The 21,090-nt window shown below is 52.1% G+C and overlaps 1 protein-coding gene across 1 annotated transcript in view; it reads right to left on the bottom strand.

Annotated features, from left to right (window-relative positions):
• Positions 1-1,483: 1,483 nt before the first annotated feature.
• The window catches only part of LOC149520989 (Fc receptor-like protein 5), a 24,994-nt gene continuing 5,387 nt past the window's right edge, over positions 1,484-21,090 (bottom strand). Inside the window, exons 4-5 of the mRNA XM_089774167.1 lie at positions 3,975-4,265; positions 1,484-1,794 (exon numbers count right to left, since the gene is read on the bottom strand). Of these exons, the coding sequence (XP_089630293.1) occupies positions 1,484-1,794; positions 3,975-4,265 (602 nt within the window). The remainder of the gene's footprint in view (positions 1,795-3,974; positions 4,266-21,090) is intronic.

Raw genomic sequence — 21,090 nt, 5'->3', positions numbered from 1 at the left:
TGTCATTGTGGGCAGCAGAGATCTCCCTGAGAGAACCCAGTGGGACCAGCCTCCCCTGCTGGGTACGTGTGGAGGCAGCTCCTGCCCAGGGCAGCTCAGCCAGCATGGTCTGGGAGGTGGTTGTGCAGCTGAGGCCGGGGGTGTCAGGGAGCTGCCCCCAGCAGGCACAGACCAGGCTGCCCTGCACTGAGGGCACATGCTAGTGACATGCCTCAGAGCCCTCGGTCCCCAGGGAACTTCACACTTGCCAACGGTGCCATGGCCCCATGAACAGCAGCTTAGTTTCTGGCACCATTGGCTGAATGGCGCTACAGCCCACTAGCATCGCAGCGGCTGTGCCTACAGACACCGCTGTGTAGGGTCCACTGGCTGGGCTGGGCTGCCCAGGGCTCAGCCGGGAGGAGGGATGGGGGGTGCCTGTCTCAGCTGTGAGCAACAGGGGTATGTCGAGACTGGATCCCTCTGCCAGCAGAGGGATGCAGCTAAGGCTGGGTGAAATTGCTAATGAAGCGGGGATTTAAATATCCCATGCTTCATTAGCATAAACACGGCCTGTGCTTTTTTCGCCACAGAGGTTAGGCAGCAAAAAGCGACAGTGTAGACACAGATCTATCGCTAAGTAAAGTCTTTGTCAAGAGATCCCTTATGGCTTGTAAAACGTGGGAAGGCAGAGAACCTGACAAGATTGTGGGAAGTGGCCCCATAGGACCAGGGAGGAAGAGGCCCAGAGCAGGCGTGGGAGCCGCTTCTCCCGTCCTGGGAACCCAGGCGTGTTTCAACAGGACTTCCCCGCCGAGGGAGTGGCATGGACGGCCCTCTCAGAATTGTAACTATGACTGGCGAGCAGCACGTGCCCAAAGGTCACAGATATGGGAAGAAGCCAAGATACTGGTGCCCGTGCAGGTGAATGGAACCCCCACCACTGCCCTGGTGGATTCAGGCTGCAGCCAAACCTCTGTGTGGACTGGTGTGGGGGCTGCCTTTGCCCAACGGAGACCCCCCGCTACAGATGTTCTGCATTCACGGGGATTTCATATCCTATCCCACAGCCTGGGTGAGGTTGGAAGACAGGAAGTGTGGGGTACACTGGCTAATTGTAGTGGCCCCAAAGGTACCCTCTCTGGTGGTCCATGGGTGGGACTAGCCAGGGTTTGTCAAATTACTTCGAGAAGGAAGCGCGCTCATGGCAAATACTGTCCTAGCTTGAGAAGCGCACCGATTCCTGCTAGGAACCTCACCAGTGTGGGGGGGGGGGGGATGACTAAGAACAACAGGTGTGGGGAGCAGAGGGAGGGCAGACAATGGTGCTGGGGGAAGGAGCCTCTGGAGGAGAGGGGTCAGTGCAGAGGATGGATGAAGAGAAGCCCCAGGCTCTGCTAAAGTGTCTCTGGACAGCCAGGCTGGGGGCACAGATGGAACGAGGCAGGGGGCACTGGAAGCTGTATATGGGTCGGGATGGAGAAAGGTCCCCCAGCTCGTCCCCTCATGGGAACAGGGTCTCACCCGTCACTGACACCGAGACAGGGGGGCTCTTTTCTGACGGGATCTCTCGCCCGCGCTCCACTCTCCAGTACAGGCAGGTGTAGGCTTGGCTGGTGGCTGCGTCCCTCGTGCTGATCTGCCAGGTGACCTGGCTGGAGACCCCGCTGGAGATCTTCTCCCCGCCCTGGTTGAAGAACCTGTATCCTGCTGCTTTCTCATTCAGTGGACCAGAGCACCTGAGTATAACCCGCTCCCCTCGGATGTAGATGGGATGAGGAGGGTCCAGAGACAGGCTGGGGCGAGGTGGACGTTCTGGGAGGGAGAGAAGTGGGGAGGGGACATAGATGAGCCAAGTCCCTGACTCCCTCACACAAACTTCTCCAGTCTCCCTGCCCAGAGCTGCCTCCCCCAGGCTGAGACCCCCAGGCTGGTTCTTCTCTGCTTGGCTCTCCCAGATGGACAGGTGTGAATAGCAGGGACACATGCATGACCCAGAGCGCACCCAGAGATCTGCCAGGCCCTGGGAGGGGAGGGGAAGACGATACCAGGTCAGTCAGTTTGCAAATGTCATTGTGGGCAGCAGAGATCTCCCTGCGGGAATCCAGTGGGACCAGCCTCCCCTGCTGGGTACGTGAGGAGGCAGCTCATGCCCAGGGCAGCTCAGCCAGCATGGTCTGGGAGGTGGTTGTGCAGGTGAGGCCGGGGGTGTCAGGGAGCTGCCCCCAGCAGGCACAGACCAGGCTGCCCTGCACTGAGGGCACATAGTAGTGACGTGCCTCATAGCCCTCGGTCCCCAGGGAACTTCACACTTGCCAACGGTGCCATGGCCCCATGAACAGCAGCTTAGTTTCTGGCACCATTGGCTGAATGGTGCTACAGCCCACTAGCATCGCAGCGGCTGTGCCTACAGACACCTCTGTGCGGGGTCCACTGGCAGGGCTGGGCTGCCCAGGGCACAGCCAGGAGGAGGGATGGGGGGTGCCTGTCTTAGCTGTGAGCACCAGGGGTATGTCGAGACTGGATCCCTCTGCCAGCAGAGGGATGCAGCTTAGGCTGGGTAATATTGCTAATGAAGAGGGGATTTAAATATCCCATGCTTCATTAGCATATACACGGCCTGTGCTATTTTCACCACGGAGGTTAGGCAGCGAAAAGCGACAGTCTAGGCACAGATCTATCGCTAAGGAAAGCCTTTGTCAACAGATCCCTTATGGCTCGTAAAACGCGGGAAGGCAGAGAACCTGACAAGATTGTGGGAAGTGGCCCCATCGGACCAGGGAGGAAGAGGCCCAGAGCAGGCCCGGGAGCCGCTTCTCCCGTTCTGGGAACCTAGGCGTGTTTCAGCAGGATTTCCCCGCCGAGGGAGTGACACGCTGTCCTGCCACTCACAGGGCCCGGGGCTGGGACCTGATGAAGTAGGGTGAGCCCAGGTCCCTCTCCCACGGGTGCAGCCCCGCTGTACCCCTGATCTGCCAGCACAGGTCTTGCCATAAAGGGCCGTACAGAGACAGAGCTTATTGACTTGGGCCAGTGGTCCTTTTTCTAGAGGGATAGTCAGTGCCTGGGTTTGTGGACTCAGGGTCCCTCGTGGTCTGCCAGATGGGGCAGGAGGGAGCACCCCACCACACATGGTGGAGAATGTGGGTACGATCTCTCCCCTAATACAAGCGGAAAAGCGAGGGGACAGACTTGCCCCCCCCCAGAAAAATAGGGAAGAGAGAGAAGAGGGGTATCCCTTGTGTAGTTGTTAATGATTATACCGCCAAGAACCCTGCAGATAGGGCGGCTGCAAAGGGGACGGCCCTCTCAGAATTGTAACTATGACTGGCCAGCAGCACGTGCCCAAAGGTCGCAGATATGGGATGAAGCCAAGATACTGGTGCCCGTGCAGGCGAATGGAACCCCCACCACTGCCCTGGTGGATTCAGGCTGCAGCCAAACCTCTGTGTGAACTGGGGTGGGGGCTGCCTTTGCCCAACGGAGACCCCCGCTACAGATGTTGTGCATTCACGGGGATTTCAGATCCCATCCCACAGCCTGGGTGAGGTTGGAAGACAGGAAGTGTGGGGCACACTGGCTAATTGTAGTGGCCCCAAAGGTACCCTCTCTGGTGGTCCATGGGTGGGACTAGCCAGGGTTTGCCAAATTACTTCAAGAAGGAAGCGCGCTGATGGCAAACACTGTCCTAGCGTGAGAAGCGCGCGGATTCCTGCTAGGAACCTCACCAGTGTGTGTGGGGGGGGGGGGGATGCCTAAGAACAACAGGTGGGGAGCAGAGGGAGGGCAGACAATGGTGCTGGTGGAAGGAGCCTCTGGAAGAGAGGGGTCAGTGCAGAGGCTGGGGGAGGAGAAGCCCCAGGCTCTGCTAAAGTGTCTCTGGACAGGCAGGCTGGGGGCATGGATGGAACGAGGCAGGGGGCACTGGGAGCTGGATCTGGGTCGGGATGGAGAAAGGTCCCCCAGCTCGTCCCCTCATGGGAACAGGGTCTCACCCGTCACTGACACCGAAACAAGGGGGCTCTTTTCCGACGGGATCTCTCGCCCGCGCTCCACTCTCCAGTACAGGCAGGTGTAGGCTTGGCTGGCGGCTGCGTCCCTCGTGCTGATCTGCCAGGTGACCTGGCTGGAGACCCCGCTGGAGATCTGCTCCCCGCTCTGGTTGAAGAACCTGTATCCTGCTGCTTTCTTCTTGAGTTGACCGGAGCACCTTAGTATAACCGGCTCCCCTCGGATGTAGATGGGATGAGGAGGGTCCAGAGACAGGCTGGGGGGAGTTGGACGTTCTGGGATAGAGAGAAATGGGGCGGGGAGATAGATGAGCCAAGTCCCTGACTCCCTCACACAAACTTCTCCAGTCTCCCTGCCCAGAGCTGCCTCCCCCAGGCTGAGAGACCCAGGCTGGTTCTTCCCTGCTTGGCTCTCCTAGCTGGGTGGGTGTGTACAGCAGGGACACATGCATGACCCAGAGCACACTCAGAGATCTGCCAGGCCCTGGGAGGGGAGGGGCAGATGATACCAGGTCAGAGTCAACTCAGGAAGAAGAGCAGGATGGAGATTTCTCTGGGAGAAACACTGAGCACCCCTCTGAACCCACCGTGCCCTGTGCCCACGTTACCCCGGAGGGGTAGGAGGGGCTAGGCCTCTGTGTGTGAGATCCACTGGCTGAACTGGGCTGCCCAGGGCTCTGCAGAAGTGGGGATGGGGGGGGGTCTCTGTCTGAGCTGTGAGCACCAGTCGGTCACTGCCCTGGGTCCAAGACCCCTTTGGAGACCAGATCCCTGCTTTCAGAGTAAGACTTGTAATTGGTGGTGCCATAAACACTAGGGTAGAATTTCTCCCTCCCCTATCTAAGGGCTGTGGGGATCCTGATGTACTGGCCCCGCTAAGGAGTCAGGGGGCATCAGACCATAGTTATGAGGTGAAAAGGCCGAGGACATAAAACAGGATTCCTGGTCAAGTTACTCCACTGCCGTGCCCTGTTGTGACAAATTTACTGGGCAGCTGGACAGCTCTCCCTGCCCTTAGTGACCAGTGATCCCCACACCCAAACCCCAGCATATCAGATATCAGGGCCTGGCACTGACCAGAGATGGGGAATTGTTTAATTAAAGGTCCTCCAGTTTACAAATATTTGAGGGCTGGGGGCCCCTAGGAGGAAAGTAACATCCATGCCCCCACCTCCGAATCCCAAAGCTAGAGACCCAGGGAGTGACACTGACCAGATACCAGTAGCCCTCTCTGGCCTTGTGCAGAGCTGACTGCTGGGCTGTGTCTCTCCACAGATGTGGAGCAGACACCCCAGAAAGGGCCAGCACAGAGCAGGGGATGGAAGGATTCACCTGTCACCCTGATGGAGTGGGATTGGCTCCTCGCGGATTTGATCTCTTGGCCAGACACATTCCTCCAGGACTCACAGCTGTACTGCCCGGCACTGAGTGCAGAGACACTCAACAGAGGGAGTGACGCAGTGTGACTGTCGTTAGACACGCTCGACAGTGGCAGGGACTCAGTGTAACTGCCATGAGACGAGGGGAGCTCCTTGGGCTGAATTTCCTGACTGTCCCTGTAGAACCGGATCCTGGACACGGTGGGTGACCCAGCAGCTGAGCATGTCAGGGTCACGGCTTCTCCCATAATGTAGACAGTCTGCTCTGGGTCCACGGTGAGCTGGGGGGCTGGGAGGGGGGCTGGAACAGAGAACAGACAGGTGACAGTTCTTATGTGGGTGTCTGGTGACCAACGGGCAGAGGAGGAGCCAGGGGAGGGCAGAGCAGGGAGGGATCCTGGGCACAGACCCAGCCAGCCCCAGCTCCGTGCCCAGGAACCACGTCTCCACCAGGCCAGGCAACCGCTGAGCAGCAGAGATCTCCCTGCCGGGATCCCAGGGGACCAGACTCCTCTGCTGGGTAACTGGGGGGCAGCTCAGCCATCAGAAGTGGGGGGGGGGTTGTGTGGCTGAGGCCGTGGATGTCAGGGGGCTGCCCCGGAGACCATCACCCTTAAACCTGCCATGTACGTGCTGCTCACTGAGGTGCCCTGGCTTGGAGGGGAGGGGGTGTAGAAACTGGTCCCTCATCTGAATGTCCTGGGAGCAGCAGCCGGGCTGCATCCTTGGCATCTGTTGCTCTTGTCTGCCTGCAGGACAGGGCTGAGATCTTCCCCCCAGCAGTGCCCAGAGCTGAGAGCTTCCCCCAACCCCCAGTGGCTGGGAACTGCAGCACTCTGAGGGTACGTCTACACTAAAGCGCTAGTTCGAACTAACGCGTCTAGAACTAAAAACTAGTTCGAACTAGCGTTTTGCTAGTTCGAACTAGCAAGTCCACATTGAGTGGACTCTGAACAGGGCTTAAGGATGGCCGGAAGCAGTGCCGGCAGGGCATAAAAGGAGGACTTAGAGCATGGAGATGCTGTCTCAGGCTAGCCGAGGGCTGCGCTTAAAGGGTCCCGACCCCCACCCAGGACACACAGTTCTAAGGGGTGCCCCGCTTGCAAAGAAGTTCTGGCTTGGAGTGCCCTGAGTGCCCACACTGGGCACATCACACCACTCGGCCATCAGCCCAGCTGCACTTGCCGCAGGCTGCCATCTGGGGAGAGGGAGTAATTGGGGGGCTGCAGGAGAGCTTCCACCCCCAGAAGCCCGCAGAGCCAGCCCAGTCCTCCCCATCGGGGGCTCGTACCCCATTCCTCCCTCACCTCCTTCCACTTACCCTTCCTTAGCCCCCCTTCTTATTGATGTACAAAATAAAGATAACGTTTCTTCCAACATTGACTCTGTCTTTATTGAAAAAAACTGGGGGAGACTGGGAAAAGGAGGTGGGAGAGGGGAAGAGAAAGGCTGGGAGAGGGGAGGGCAACTAACATGATCAGGGGTTGGGAACAGGTCCCAGATGAAGAGAGGCTACAGAGACTGGGACTGTTCAGCTTAGAAAAGAGGAGACGGAGGGGGGACAGGATAGAGGTCTCTAAAAGAAGGGGTTGGGTGGAGAGGGTGCATTCATAAAAGTTCTTCCTGAGTTCCCATAAAGAAGGACTAGAGGACACCAAAGGAAAGGAATGGGTAGCAGGCTTCAAACTAGTAAGAGAAAGTTGTTCTTCTTCACAAAGCAAATAGTTAACCTGTGGAACTCCTTGCTGCAGGAGGCTGTGAAGGCTACAACTAGAACAGAGTTTAAAGGGAAGTGAGATAAAGTCATGGAGGTTGGGTCCATGGAGTCCTATTAGCCAGAGGGTAGGAGTGGTGTCCCTGCCCAAAGTTTGTGGAAGGCTGGAGAGGGATGGCACGAGACAAATGGCTTGGTCACTGTCTTCGGTCCATCCCCTCCAGGGTCCCTAGGGTTGGCTGCTGTCGGCAGACAGGCTACTGGGCTAGATGGACCTTTGGTCTGACCCAGGACGGCCATTGTAAGCTCAGGGCTCAGGGTCGGGGGTCTCAGTGGACCCCCTTGATTTTCATGCACACCTGCTCCTGGGTGGCCAGGCTGGCAGCTCTCCTGCCCTAGACGGCCACTTTCCTGTGCCTAGTGCGGAGATCGTGGACGAGGTCCACGATGTCCGCACTAGCCCAGGAAGGTGCCCGCCTCTTGCGGTCCAGGGCAAACTCCCGGGAGCCGCCAGCCTGGTCCCGGCAAGAGGGGGTGGGCTGGGGGGCATCGGGTGGGTGGCTCTGTGCCGTGCCAGGTGCAGGGTCTGCTAGCTGGGTGCTGGCAGGCTTGCACCTGGCACGGGCACCGTAGCCAGCCCGTGCCCCTTTAAGGGGTCCGGGGCCGGGAGGGGGGCAATAGAGTTTCCCTGGTGTTGGCCAGAGTGGCCACCAGGGAAACCTGGGGAGGGCTAGCCTCCCACTAGTTCGAACTAAAGGGCTACACAGCCCTTAGTTCGAACTAGCTAGTTCGAACTAGGCGTTAGTCCTCGTAAAATGAGGTTTACCTAGTTCGAACTAAGCGCTCCGCTAGTTCGATTCAAATTCGAACTAGCGGAGCGCTAGTGTAGCACCTATTAAAGTTAGTTCGAACTAACGTCCGTTAGTTCGAACTAACTTTGTAGTGTAGACATACCCTGAGTGACAAACCTCACTGATCAGCGGGGAACCCCTGGGCCCCTCCGGGCCTCACACCAGGGCCTGCCCCTCACTGGAGAAAGGGGAGTTTTGGGGCTTGTGGAATTAACCCTCTCCTAGGTTTCCAATGATCCTGCCGGCTGGGAGCCCCCAGAGCACCACCCACACCCACCCTCCAACCCCACCCGGGAGCCCGGCATACTTGAAACTGGAATACCCACCCAGAGAAGTGAAACAACAGATCGACAGAGCCAGATGAGTGCCCAGACACAAAATACCTCAGTACAGGCCAAGAAGAGAAAACAGAACTCCCCTGGTCATCATCTACAGTCCACAACCTAACCACTTCAACGCCTCATTAACAATCCACAACCTGTCCTGGGAAATGACCCCTCCCTCTCACAGCCCTTGGGGGAAAGACCAATCCTCACCTACAGACAATCCCCTGTCTTGAAACAAACTCTTTCCAGCCACCTCACAGCACCCCTCCACGATACTCACCCAGAAACACACCCCTGTGATCAGTCCCGGTGCCAACTCTGTCCACACATTTACACAAGCAGCACCATCACAGGACCTGACCACATCAGAGGCTCACACAACTGCACATCCGCTACAGTGATATCTGCCGTCAAGTGCCAGCCATGCCCCTCGACCACGAGTATCGGACAAATTGGACAGTCTCTGCGACAAAGGTTAAATTGACCCAAAAGATATCAGCAATGGCAACATGCATAATCCTGCAGGGGAATATTTTATCCTGGCCAGGCACTCAGTTAAAAGTAGCCTCTCTCCTACAAAGGCATTTCAGAAACCAACGACAGAGAGAGAGCCCAGAATTCACCTTCATCTGCACATTTGACACCTTCTCCCTTGGTTCGAACAAAGACGTGATGTGGTTAACGTGTTATAACACCAGTTCACCGAACATTCAGTACCCTATTGATATGACAAGATAAGCACAGGACACTTCCGGACCACTCAGTTAGCCTCATTAACACAGGGACTGCAATCCTCTCTCCCTTCTTATTTGCCCCCTCCTCCGTCCCCCCATTCAAATTCATCTCATCTGAAGAAGTAGGCTGTGCACATGGAAGCTCACAATTCTCGACATTTGTTTTTGTTACACTCTAAGGCACGACAGTTCTACTCTATTTTTAAGAAGTTGGCTCTTTGTTACGCTAAATAGCTCAAGCTTCCTCTACAAGGTGGACTCATCCTTCATGAGTCTGGGCACATTTCCCACCAGGGACACAGAGCGGATCTGTGGAAGGAAAGGTCCTGCCTTGGCCGGGGGAGGTTGAGCCGACCAGCCGGCCTGCCCAGCAGTAGCTAGAAGAAACTGAGCAAAAAAGAGGAAGCTCTGGCGGATGTGTGAAGGGGAGCGATGAGGGAGTTTTTCTTCCATCACGTTTCCTCGGGGGTCTCTTCAGAACCAGATGTTAATCTGCTGCTGCCTGGGGCTGTGTCCCTGAACCCCCAGTGGGAGCCCAGAGCTGGGGCAGAGAGACCCCACACACACACACACACACTGCCCCACAGCAAAGGACCCTGCCCAGGGCACACAGTGTCATGGGGAGAGGGGATCTCGGTCTCAGTGGCCCGTCCAGTCCTCTCTGTCTCTGTTGGGGCTGCCCAAGATGGGCCGAGTAGAGCCCATGGGGATGGGTGCAGCTTCCCCCCTATAGCCTTGGCTCAGACCAACCAAGCAGCCTTCAGCCAGGGTCACTGTCCCAGCTTCTGAGATGTCTCCAGCCTGGAGCCGCAGCTGTTGGGGCAGGTTCATGGGAGATGTGAATGGGGCTGCCTGGTCCAGGGGCACCCAGGGACCCCAATTTTCAATTCTATATTCCACAGAAGATCCCCAAGGGCAGCAATCCCCCACCACCATCCTCCGCCCATACCACAAGCACCAGGATAACAATGGGAGATGCTGTTACCTTGAGGGGACACCAGTCGGGGGAGCATCTGGAGCGAGGCTGGAGGAGAAGAGAAGAGAGGGGGTGAGAGATCTGGGGAGGGGAAAGAAGATGTTGAAGGAAGGGGGTTAACAGAGACTCAAGGATCTGGCGGGGAGTGGGGGGAGGTTGCTGGATGACAGAGAGCCTGGGGGTCCAGGCAGGGCACTTACCCAGCAGAGGCAGAAGGTGAGTTAGCTCCATTCTGAGATGCTGGCTCTGGGCTGGGAGCTGGGAGCTCAGCTCAGCCGCTTGACGGATGTGAGCGCAGGGAGGGGAATGGGCCCCTCTGCTCTGACAGAGGAAGTCACAGGCTCAGACGTGGTCACCGCTCAGCTTGGGGGCTGGAGAGGCAGCAGGGCCTGGTGTGCAGGGCGGGAGGAGAGGAATTCACAATTTGCACATCTCACAGCGATGGATGGGGCTGTTTCTGCTGGTGATTGACACCTCTGTTTTGGAGAGGGGACTCCATTGGTACAATGGAACCTAGAATAAGTCACAGTGTCTGTTACACCCACTGGGGATCTGGCCCGGGGGTTGGGGTCTATTGACACCCACTGGAACGTTGCTCGTTCACGCTGCAGACTTGGGAACTGTCCCCTGGTCCCTCTGGAGTCTGCAGGCATCTCTTAAACTAATGCTTGGGGTCTCTGCTATGGCACCGGGAGCCTTAGTGCATATTGGTAGTGATTGGGCTGAGGAGGGTTTCCAGTCTTTCTGCCCTGGCCCCATGGGATGGGACTGACCCCACACTGGATAAGAGGAGCTGGAAGCCAGGCCAGGCCAGACCCTCTGGTCTCCCCCAATGAAGGCACATGGGTGGGATTCACAGCCACAGCAGAGCCACACAGACACAGAGCAGATCTGTTCTGGGCAGGCTCACTCACAGGGACTGATGCAGCCTCCAAGCGCACAGCCCCAGTGGGACCAGAACCCCACACAAATCTGTCTCACTCTGTACAGTTTATGCAGCCTGAGCTCATGAGCTGGTCGCTCCTTTGTCAATGAGAGAGAGACGCGCCCTGGGTGAGCTGGTGGAGCCTGTGGCCAGAGACAGACTCACGGGCGACGTTAAAGCTGATGTGTGAAGACGGCAACCACTCTGTGAAGGGAGATCACATTTGAACATGCCCCTTCGATCTGCCAGGAACTCAGACAGCAGAGGCGAGTGCGCGGAGATTCCTAGAAGGGATGTTCTATGTGCTGCTTACAAGAGAGAAGAGCCAGAACAGCTCCAACCCAAGAAAGAACCTCTCCGCATGGAAATCCCTGCTAGCAGGGAGACTGGGTGTGAAGGTGGGATCGCAGCCTGGCCCCGAACAGCGAGCTCCCTCTGGGAAATTCCATCCTAAATGTGGGCGAAATAAAGACTTTGCTCAAGGCTGCAGATCCCGAACACAGAAAATTCAAGGGCTCTCGGTGACAGACAAGGTGAGTGAAGGGTTTCTCAGACACACCGGGATCAAGCAGGCCAGAGATGAGGGACTGGACCCTACAGGGACTGGAACATTTATCCCACGGACACTGGGCAGGTTCACGTTCTGTCTGAGTATGACTATGGGAAAGCGAAAGTAAAACCAACACCGGGGCCAAGACACAGACAGGGACGTGGTTGTGCTGGAGAAAAGCACCGGTGAAGGGGAAGTGAGTTGTTAACTCGCAGCAGGGCTGGTCACAGACTTTGCCAGGCTGTGGGTAAAGTGGAGGAGGTGGGGCCAACCCACAGAGCTGCCCTGGCTGGGAAGTACCCCAGGGCCAGCAGCCCAAATCCCTGGCCTCCTGCTCTGCCTCCCAGCTTCGGGCAGCCAAATCCCCAGACCCTCAGCCCCGCACTCCAATTCTCCCTGAGAGGCTAAGTATCTTGCGCTAAAATGACAAAAATAAATTATGCAAATGAAGCAAGACAAAATGCTAATCAGCACTTCATTTACATACTCTCTGCCAGACAAAGCCTAAAAGTAAGGTAAAAATAGAATAAGTGAGTTCTCTGCAGGTTAATGCCAGAAAGCGACACCCCAAGTAGTGACAGAGCTCCGTCAATGGGTTTTGTAGGCCGACCCACAAGGCAGTTCTGGGGATCTCTGGTTTAGTTCACACTCTTTGGTCCTGCAGAGCTCAAACAGGCAAAAACCAGTTTCTTCTTGTCACATGCTCGTCTCCAGTCTATACATCTGGGGAGCCAACGGCCAAGTGTTTTGTGCTCTTATGGGCCACACTGGTTTGTCTGATGTCTAGGGGCCTTCTCTCACTGGGCAGGAAATAGCCCCTCCTGTGGTAAACTTGTATTTCACACTTGGTCACACTTCTCTTCAGGCTGTGTGGGTGTTCACAGTTACAGAGCAAGAAGTTACACATCAGCTCATAACATGACGTGCGGCCATGATCTGCGAGATTAACGCAGGCAGCAACGACACACAAGCATTTTATAGATTCTAAACATTTAGCACATTCTTGCAAATTTAATGTTTATATTAAGAAACGTGAAACACATTCTCACAGTCTAATTCTGATATCGAACAAAATTAACTCCCTGGTGGCTTGGCCTAGTCTCCAGTTATGATGTTGTCAAATGTTAGTTAACACCTGCAGCCTAAGGAAGAGCTGGCCTCAGACCTGCAGGAGCTCTTAAGCCACATGGTGTTTGTATGCAGGCAGTTGACTTGAGATGCACAAATATTCATAGAGTCACACTGATGGATTTAAGTTTTGCTTCTCTTTCGAGTACCTTCATAAGTATTTCCAGCTATATGGGTAACTCATTCAACACAACGCATACACACATCACACAGTGATATTCATGACCAGGGGGTCACCAGTTTTTCCATAATACCAGACAAGACTCTGTTGGCTAAATATTCCGACTGCAGTGACTTGGGTCGGCCCTTTGCCACATGGTATACAAGGGCTAGAGGTATAATAAATTGTTCAGGACATGACTGCTTGAGGAAGGGGAAAAGAGGAACAGAGAGGCTAATGTAGGCATTTGAAATTGCAAATCAAGCCCAGGATTTAAATATCCCACGCTTGATTTGCATGTTCCTGGCTGGTTGCCATTTTTTGAAATTTACAAGCCCAGACTAACTGCCCGCGTCTACACACGGCAAGGAAATGGGCGTTTGAAATAAAGCCCCTAAATCAAACTACCTGTTAAACCTCATTGCAGGAGGAATTGTTTTTCAACTGGGTCGTGTGAGCCTGTAAGGACAGGAAAACTAAGAGTGCGTAGGTGACGACTGAGCCCTGTTGGGGGAGGAAAGAGACATGGTGAGAGGAGAAAGGAGCTGATGAGAAAGAGGTTACTGGCATTCCTGGATGTCTGAACAGGAAGAGACCTCAGAGGTAACTCTCCTGCTCTGCTCTGCTCTGCTCTGCTCTGCTCTGCTCTGCAATGGGGAGGCCACAGCTGGAGAGCTGTGTCCAGTTTTGTGCATCGGACGTTAAGGAACATGTGGAAAAATTCGGGAGAGTCCATGTCAGAACATGTTTGGTCTGGAGAGGACACAGCTGACGGGGGACATGGTAGCCAACTGCTAAGCCAATACTATAAATTGGAACGTTGGTCAACTGTTCTCTATGTCCACTGACGTTAAGGCTGATTGGGTGTAGTCTGTGGCAAGGGAGATTTAGATGAGACTTTACAAGAAATGTTCTACCTCTAAGGGCACTGAAGCTCTGGAAAGGGTGACCTGGGAACATTGCAAATTCTGTCACAGGCCAAACACCCTTCCGGTGGTCCAGGTTGAAGTAACACCTGGGCGAAGCTGGTAGCCATCACACTCTGGAAGCTGTCCATACCAGATAGATATCGGTCCGTGGGAAACCAGTTCAGCGTGGGAAAGTTGACTGTCATGGCCCTCCTCATGCAGGCATGGCACTCTTGGACTGCAGTCTCTGGGGGAGAGCACTGAAAAGGGGGACCCAAGAGAAAAGGGGGTGTGAGGGTGCAGGAAAAGGGCTGTGTCTGGGGAGGCGAAGTTCTATCCCCATCCCTAGAGCAGAATCTCAGATTACTCCTCAGTACATTGTGGCCCAGGAATTGTTCTTGAAGGGTGAAAAGGGGGATAACGTAGCCATCTAGCTAAAAATGTAGCTTTATGCACGGGGCATGCGTCAGTTTATCCTGCCAGCCCCCCCGAAAGCACAAAGGGCCTTTCTCATCCCATCAGTCACGGGTCACCAGCCAAGCTGAAGCTGAAGCTGAACCTGAGGCAGGGACAGAGTCTTATCAATTGAAGTTTTGCAAGGAGTCTTGAGAAATAAGTAAAAGGTTGCGATGGTTGGGGAGGTTAATTGCAATTTGATGTCCTTGTTCAAATGTGCATCTGGCTTCTCTATAACCAAGAAATCAGCCTGGTTATGCTTGAGAGAGTGAGGAACGGGGGAGAGAGACATGTGAAGGCCAAAGGTTGCAGGAAGATGCCGGATAGAGACACAAGGACACTGAAGATGCTGTACCTCTCCATTGAGGTGGAAGCAGTGGGCAAATTGAGGGCTCTGAAAGAAGACAAGCAATTATCCATCGGGGCAAAGTACTTGTGATTGAAACCAGCTTTGCCTTGCAGAACAAACACAATAAGGAGCAAGAGAAACAACTAGAAATAAAAACCCATCAGCGCTTCTTCCCCTGCTCCCCCTGCCTTCTCCCAGCACGGCGCTGTCCAAGGTACCCAACCAGCCATGTCCCTCTCCTTCCAGGGCTGGAGCAAGAGTGATCCCCTACTGGCCAGCCACCCCTTTTATACAGCCCTGCCGAGCTCTGATTGGCTGCCATAAGCCCTCTCCTAATTGGCTGCCACCCACATCCCTCTGCTAGGGATATCAATCCCTACAAAATCTGATCAGTCCTTGTACTTGAACAAAAAGGGCCACAGTCAATTTCCAACAACGTTTTCTTCCAGTTTTCACACCTTAAGCAATGATTGAGCTGGGCCAAACCAGAGCCCTCCCCCAGTGTCTCCATTTGGCTGCTTTGCTGCCAGCTTTATGGAGACATGAACCCGTTCCAGGTTCAGCCTGTGTCTCTGGCTCGTCTTGGTTCAGTCTCTTTCAATAGTCGCCCAGTTCTGCCAGTGGTGAGAACTGTCCTCCATTGGGTGATTCCATCTCTTTCCCGGTTGGTTTTAGGAGAAGCAATCCCATTCCAGGCACGCCCCATTGCGCTCTGGTCAAAAACAGTTTCCACAGGGACTCACAGAGAACATAAGAACGGCGGCACTGGGTCAGACCAAAGGTCCTTCTAGCCCAGTAGCCTGTCTGCCGACAGTGGCCAGCACCAGGTGCCCCAGAGAGGATGGACCGAAGACAATGATCAAGCGATTTGTCTCCTGCCATCTCTCTCCAGCCTCTGACAAACAGAGGCCAAGGACACCATTTTATCCCCTGGCTAATAGCCTTTTATGGACTTAACCTCCATGAAATTATCTAGCTTCTCTTTAAACTCTGTTATAGTCCTAGCCTTCACAGCCTCCTCTGGCAAGGAGTTCCACAGGTTGACTACACGCTGTGTGAAGAAGAACTTTCTTTTATTAGTTTTAAACCTGCTACCCATTAATTTCATTTGGTGTCCTCTAGTTCTTCTATTATGAGAACTAATTTGTGACAGACCGGGCCGTGTCTGGGCACAGCTGAGGGCGTCTGCTCAGGGTGAATTGCTCAACTTCGGGGCTCCTTACAGTCCCCAGACTGGTGACCTCTCCAAACAGGCCACACACCAGTCCCACAGAGCGCTTCAGCTGCCTGCCTGAAGCCTCACGAGCAAAACGTCTCCGACACCCCAGCAATATCCATGCCCCAGACGGCCCTGGGCCTCATACACAGGTGGGGGTCCTAGCACCCAATCCCACCTACCCCGAACAAGTTCTGTCCGGTTCCAAGAAACCAGCCACAGATCCCTGGTCAATTTATCCTTTGGACCTTAACAACAAATCACGTTGGGCCAATCCTTTAGCATCTAATATCTAAAGGTTTATTATTACAATAAAGAAAAGCATGAGAGTAAGGTTGTTAAAGGAATAGTACATTACATGCATCGAATCTCCCAGTTCTCGATGCAGGCTCTAGCAGAGATGTTACAGCTGCTGGCTTAAAAGTTCTTGTTGTACATCCTAGGATCAGGATGAATCCACAGGTCTTTTGCGCTCTTCAGTCCCTGCGATCCTGCCTCTGGGATGAAGTGCTGAGCTGAAGACCAAGATGGAGTTGACCACATGGCCTATTTATCCCTCCTTCCTGGTCTCTTCTTGGCTACAGCAGGTCACCTGGTCCACGGCTCATTCCTGCTTGTTCCCTGCTGGTAGCCTTAGGTATGAGTCACCACTCATTCTTTAGGTGTGTCCTTGGCCCATTGAGTGCCATTGTCCCACAGGGCCTCACTGATTAGCATGTCCATAGGTCAGGTTCTGCCCACTTCTCAACCACATGCAGAGAAATATTCAGTATCCACACAGATTACAGATTCCTAACTACACACACAGATATTATATAATCACATGACTAGCGTACACAGGATCAGCAGATCAGTAAGCTCCTATTCAACACCCCACATGGCCCCCCTTTTATGCCATTTTTTGGGGCCAGCACCCCCATCTATGGGTGCAGCAGTAATCTGGCTGCTTCCCTCAAATTCAGTAACGTGACACTAATAAATAATTTTTCTTTATCGGCCCTCTCCACACCACTCATGATTTTATAGACCTCTATCATATCCCCCCTCAGTCTCCTCTTTTCTAAACTGAAAAGTCACAGTCGCTTTAACCTCTCCTCATATGGGACCCGTTCCAAACCCCTAATCATTTTAGTTGCCCTTTTCTGATCCCTTTCCAAGGCCAAAATATCTTTTTTGAGGTGAGGAGACCACATCTGTACACAGTATTCCAGATGTGGGCATACCATAGTTTTATACAGGGGCAGTAAGATATTCTGGGTCTTATTTTCTATCCCTTTCCTAATAATTCCTAGCATCCTATTTGCCTTTTTGACCGCCGCTGCACACTGTGTGGAAGTTTTCAGAGAACTATCCACGATAACTCCAAGATCTCTTTCCTGATTTGTCATAGACAAATTAGCCCCCATCATACTGTACGTATAGTTGGGGTTATTTTTCCCGATGTGCATTACTTTACACTTATCCACATTAAATTTCATTTGCCATTTTGCTGCCCAATCACTCAGTTTGGTGAGATCTTCTTGGAGTCCCTCACAGTCTGCTTCTGTCTTAACTATCCTAAACAGTTTTGTATCTGCAAACTTTACTATCTCACTGCTTACCCCTTTCTCCAGATCCTTTATGAATAAGTTGAAAAGGATTGGTCCCAGGATTTACCCTTGGGGGACACCACTAGTTACCCCTCTCCAATCTGAAAATTTACCATTTATTCCTACCCTTTGTTTCCTGTATTTTAACCAGTTCTCAATCCAAGAAAGGACCTTCCCTCTTATCCCATGGCCATGTCATTTACACAAGAGCCTTTGGTGAGGGACCTTGTCAAAGGCTTTCTGAAAATCCAAGTATACTATATCTACTGGATCCCCCTTATCCTCATGTTTGTTAACCCCTTCAAAGAACTCTGAGGGTATGTCTACACTACCCCCTAGTTCGAACTAGGGGGGGTAATGTAGTCATACAGAGTTGCAAATGAAGCCCGGGATTTGAATTTCCCAGGCTTCATTTGCAACTCCGTATGACTACATTACCCCCCCTAGTTCGAACTAGGGTGGTAGTGTAGACATACCCTAATAGATTAGTAAGACAGGATTTCCCTTTACAGAAACCATGTTGACTTTTGTCCAACAAATTATGTTCTTCTACACACTTCACAATTTTATTCTTTACTATTGTTTCGACTGATTTGCCCGGTACTGAAGTTAGACTTACCGGTCTGTAATTGCCAGGATCGCCTCTAGAGCCCTTTTTAAATATTGGTGTCACGCTGGCTACCTTCCAGTCATTAGGTACGGAAGCCGATTTAAAGGATAGGTTACAAACCACAGATAATAGCTAAGCAATTTCCCATTTGAGTTCTTTTAGAACCCTTGGATGAATGCCATCCGGTCCCGGAGATTTGTTAACATTAAGTTTTTCTATTTGTTCCAAAACCTCCTCTAATGACACTTCAATCCAGGACAGTTCCTCAGATTCATCACCCACAAAGGATGGTGCAGATTCGGGAATCTACCCAATGTCCTCAGCCGTGAAGCAAAGAAATCATTTAGTTTCTCCACAATGGCTTTATCGTCCTTGATTGCTCCTTTCATAGCTCGATCATCTAGGGGACCCACAGGTTTTTTAGCAGGCTTCCTGCTTCAATGTACTTTAAAAACATTTTGTTATTTCTTTTTGAGTTTTTGGCTAGCTGTTCCTCAAAATCTTTTTTTGCTTTTCTTATTACATTTTTATACTTGATTTGACAGTGTTTATGTTCCTTTCTATTTATCTCACTAGGATTGGACTTCCACTTCTTAAAAGATACCTTTTTGTCCCTCACTGCTTCTTTTACATTGTGGTTAAGCCACGGTGACACTTTTTTAGGTCTCTTGCTATGTTTTTTAATTTGGGGTATACATTTAAATTGGGCCTCTATAATGGTGTCTTTAAAAAGTTTCCATGCAGCTTTCAGGGATTTGGATCAAGTCACTGTGCCTTTTAATTTCTGTTTAACTAACCTCCTCATTTTTGTGTAATTCTCCTTTTTGAAATTAAATTACAGGGTGCTGGACTGCTGAGATGTTCTTCCCACCACAGGAATGTTGAATGTTGTTATATTATGGTCACTATTCTCAAGTGGTCCTGTAACGGTTATTTCCTGGACCTGATCCTGCGCTCCACTCAGGACTAAATCGAGAATTGCCTCTCCCCTTGTGGGTTCCTGCACCAGCTGCTCCAAGAAGCAGTCATTTAAGCCATTGAGAAATTTTATCTCTGCTTCCCTTCCTGAGGTGACATGTATCCAGTCAATATGGGGGTAATTAAAATCCCCCATTATTATAGAGTTCTCTATTTTGGTAGCCTCTCTAATCTCCCTCAGCATTTCAATGTCAGTATCGCTGTCCTGGTCAGGTGGTCGGTAATATATCCCTACTGCTAATTTCTTATTATTGGAGCATGGAATTACTATCCATAGCGATTCTATGGAACATGTGGATTCACTTAATATTTTTATTTCATTTGATTCTACAGGTCCTGATGAAATGCATCCCAGGATACTCAAGGAACTGATAGAGGAGGTATCTGAGCCTTTAGCTATGATTTTTGAAAAATCATGGCAGACAGGGGAGATTCCAGAAGACTGGAAAAGGGAAAATATTGTGCCCATCTATAAAAAGGGGAATAAGAACAACCCAGGAAACTACAGACCGGTCAGTTTAACGTCTGTCCCAGGGAAGATAATGGAGCAGGTAATTAAGGAAATTATATGCAAACACTTGGAAGGTAAGAAAGTGATAGGGAATAGCCAGCATGGGTTTGTGAAGAAAAAGTCATGCCAAACTAATCTGATAGCTTTCTTTGATAGGATAACTAGCCTTGTGGATAAGCGAGAAGCGGTGGATGTCATATACCTAGACTTTAGTAAGGCATTTGATACGGTCTCGCATGATATTCTTATTGATAAACTAGGCAAATATAACTTAGATAGGGCCACGATAAGGTGGGTGCATAATTGGCTGGATAACCGTAGTCAGAGAGTTGTTGTTAACGGTTCTAAATCCTGCTGGAAAGGGATAACGAGTGGAGTTCCTCAAGGGTCTGTTTTGGGACCCGTACTGTTCAATATCTTCATCAATGATGTAGATATTGGGATAGAGAGTACGCTTATTAAGTTTGCAGATGATACCAAACTGGGTGGGGTTGCAACTTCTTTGGAGGATAGGGACATAATTCAAAATGTCCTTAGCAAGTTAGAGAAATGGTCAGAGGTAAACAGGATGAGGTTTAATAAAGAGAAATGCAAAGTGCTCCACTTAGGAAGGAACAATCAGTTCCATACATACAAGATGGGAAGCAACTGTCTAGGAAGGAGCATGGCGGAAAGGGATCTAGGGGTCATAGTGGACCACAAGTTGAATATGAGTCAACAGTGTGATGCTGTTGCAAAAAAAGCAAATATGATTCTAGGTTGTATCAACAGGTGTGTTGTAAGCAAAACTCGTGAAGTCATTCTGCCGCTCTACTCTGCACTAGTTAGGCCTCAGCTGGAGTACTGTGTCCAGTTCTGGGTGCCACATTTCAAGAAAGATGTGGAGAAATTGGAAAGGGTCCAGAGAAGAGCGACAAGAATGATTAAAGGTCTAGAGAACATGACCTATGAAGCCAGGCTTCATGAACTGGACTTGTTTAGTTTGGAAAAAAGAAGATGAAGGGGGGACATGATAGCGGTTTTCAAATATCTAAAAGGGTGTCACAAGGAGGAAGGAGAAAATTTGTTCCTCTTGGTTTCTGAGGACAGGACAAGGAGTAATGGGCTTAAAGTGCAGCAGGGGAGGTTTAGATTGGACATTAGGAAAAAATTCCTAACTGTCAGGGTGGTCAAATATTGGAATAAATTGCCAAGAGAGGTGGTGGAATCTCCCTCTCCGGAGATATTTAAGAACAGGTTAGATAGACATCTGTCAGGGATGATGTAGACAGTATTTGGTCCTGCCTTGAGGACGGGGGGCTGGACTCGATGACCTCTCGAGGTCCCTTCCAGTCCTATTATTCTATGATTCTATGATAAACTTCTCCAGTGTCCCTGCCCAGAGCTGCCTCCCCCAGGCTGCTTCTTCCCTGCTTGGCTCTCCCAGCTGGATGGGTGTGAAAAGCAGGGACACATGCATGACCCAGCGCGCACCCAGAGCTCTGCCAGGCCCTGGGAGGGGAGGGGTAGATGATACCAGATCAGAGTCATCTCAGGAACAAGAGAGGGATGGAGAGTTCTCTGGGAGAAACACCGAGCACCCCTCTGAACCCACCCTGCCCTGTGCCCACGTTACCCCGGAGGGTCTGGGCCTCTGTGTATGAGATCCACTGGCTGAACTGGGCTGCCCAGGGCTCTGCAGAAGTGGGGATGGCGGGGTCTCTTTCTGAGCTGTGAGCATCAACTGGTCAGCCCTTGACAC

The sequence above is a fragment of the Pelodiscus sinensis genome, chromosome 30 (assembly GCF_052426305.1).
Source record: "Pelodiscus sinensis isolate ZL-2025 chromosome 30, ASM5242630v1, whole genome shotgun sequence".
NCBI classification, from domain to species: Eukaryota; Metazoa; Chordata; order Testudines; family Trionychidae; genus Pelodiscus; species Pelodiscus sinensis.
Note: the sequence above shows the minus strand (reverse complement) of the source record. Positions and strands in the feature narration are given on the sequence as shown.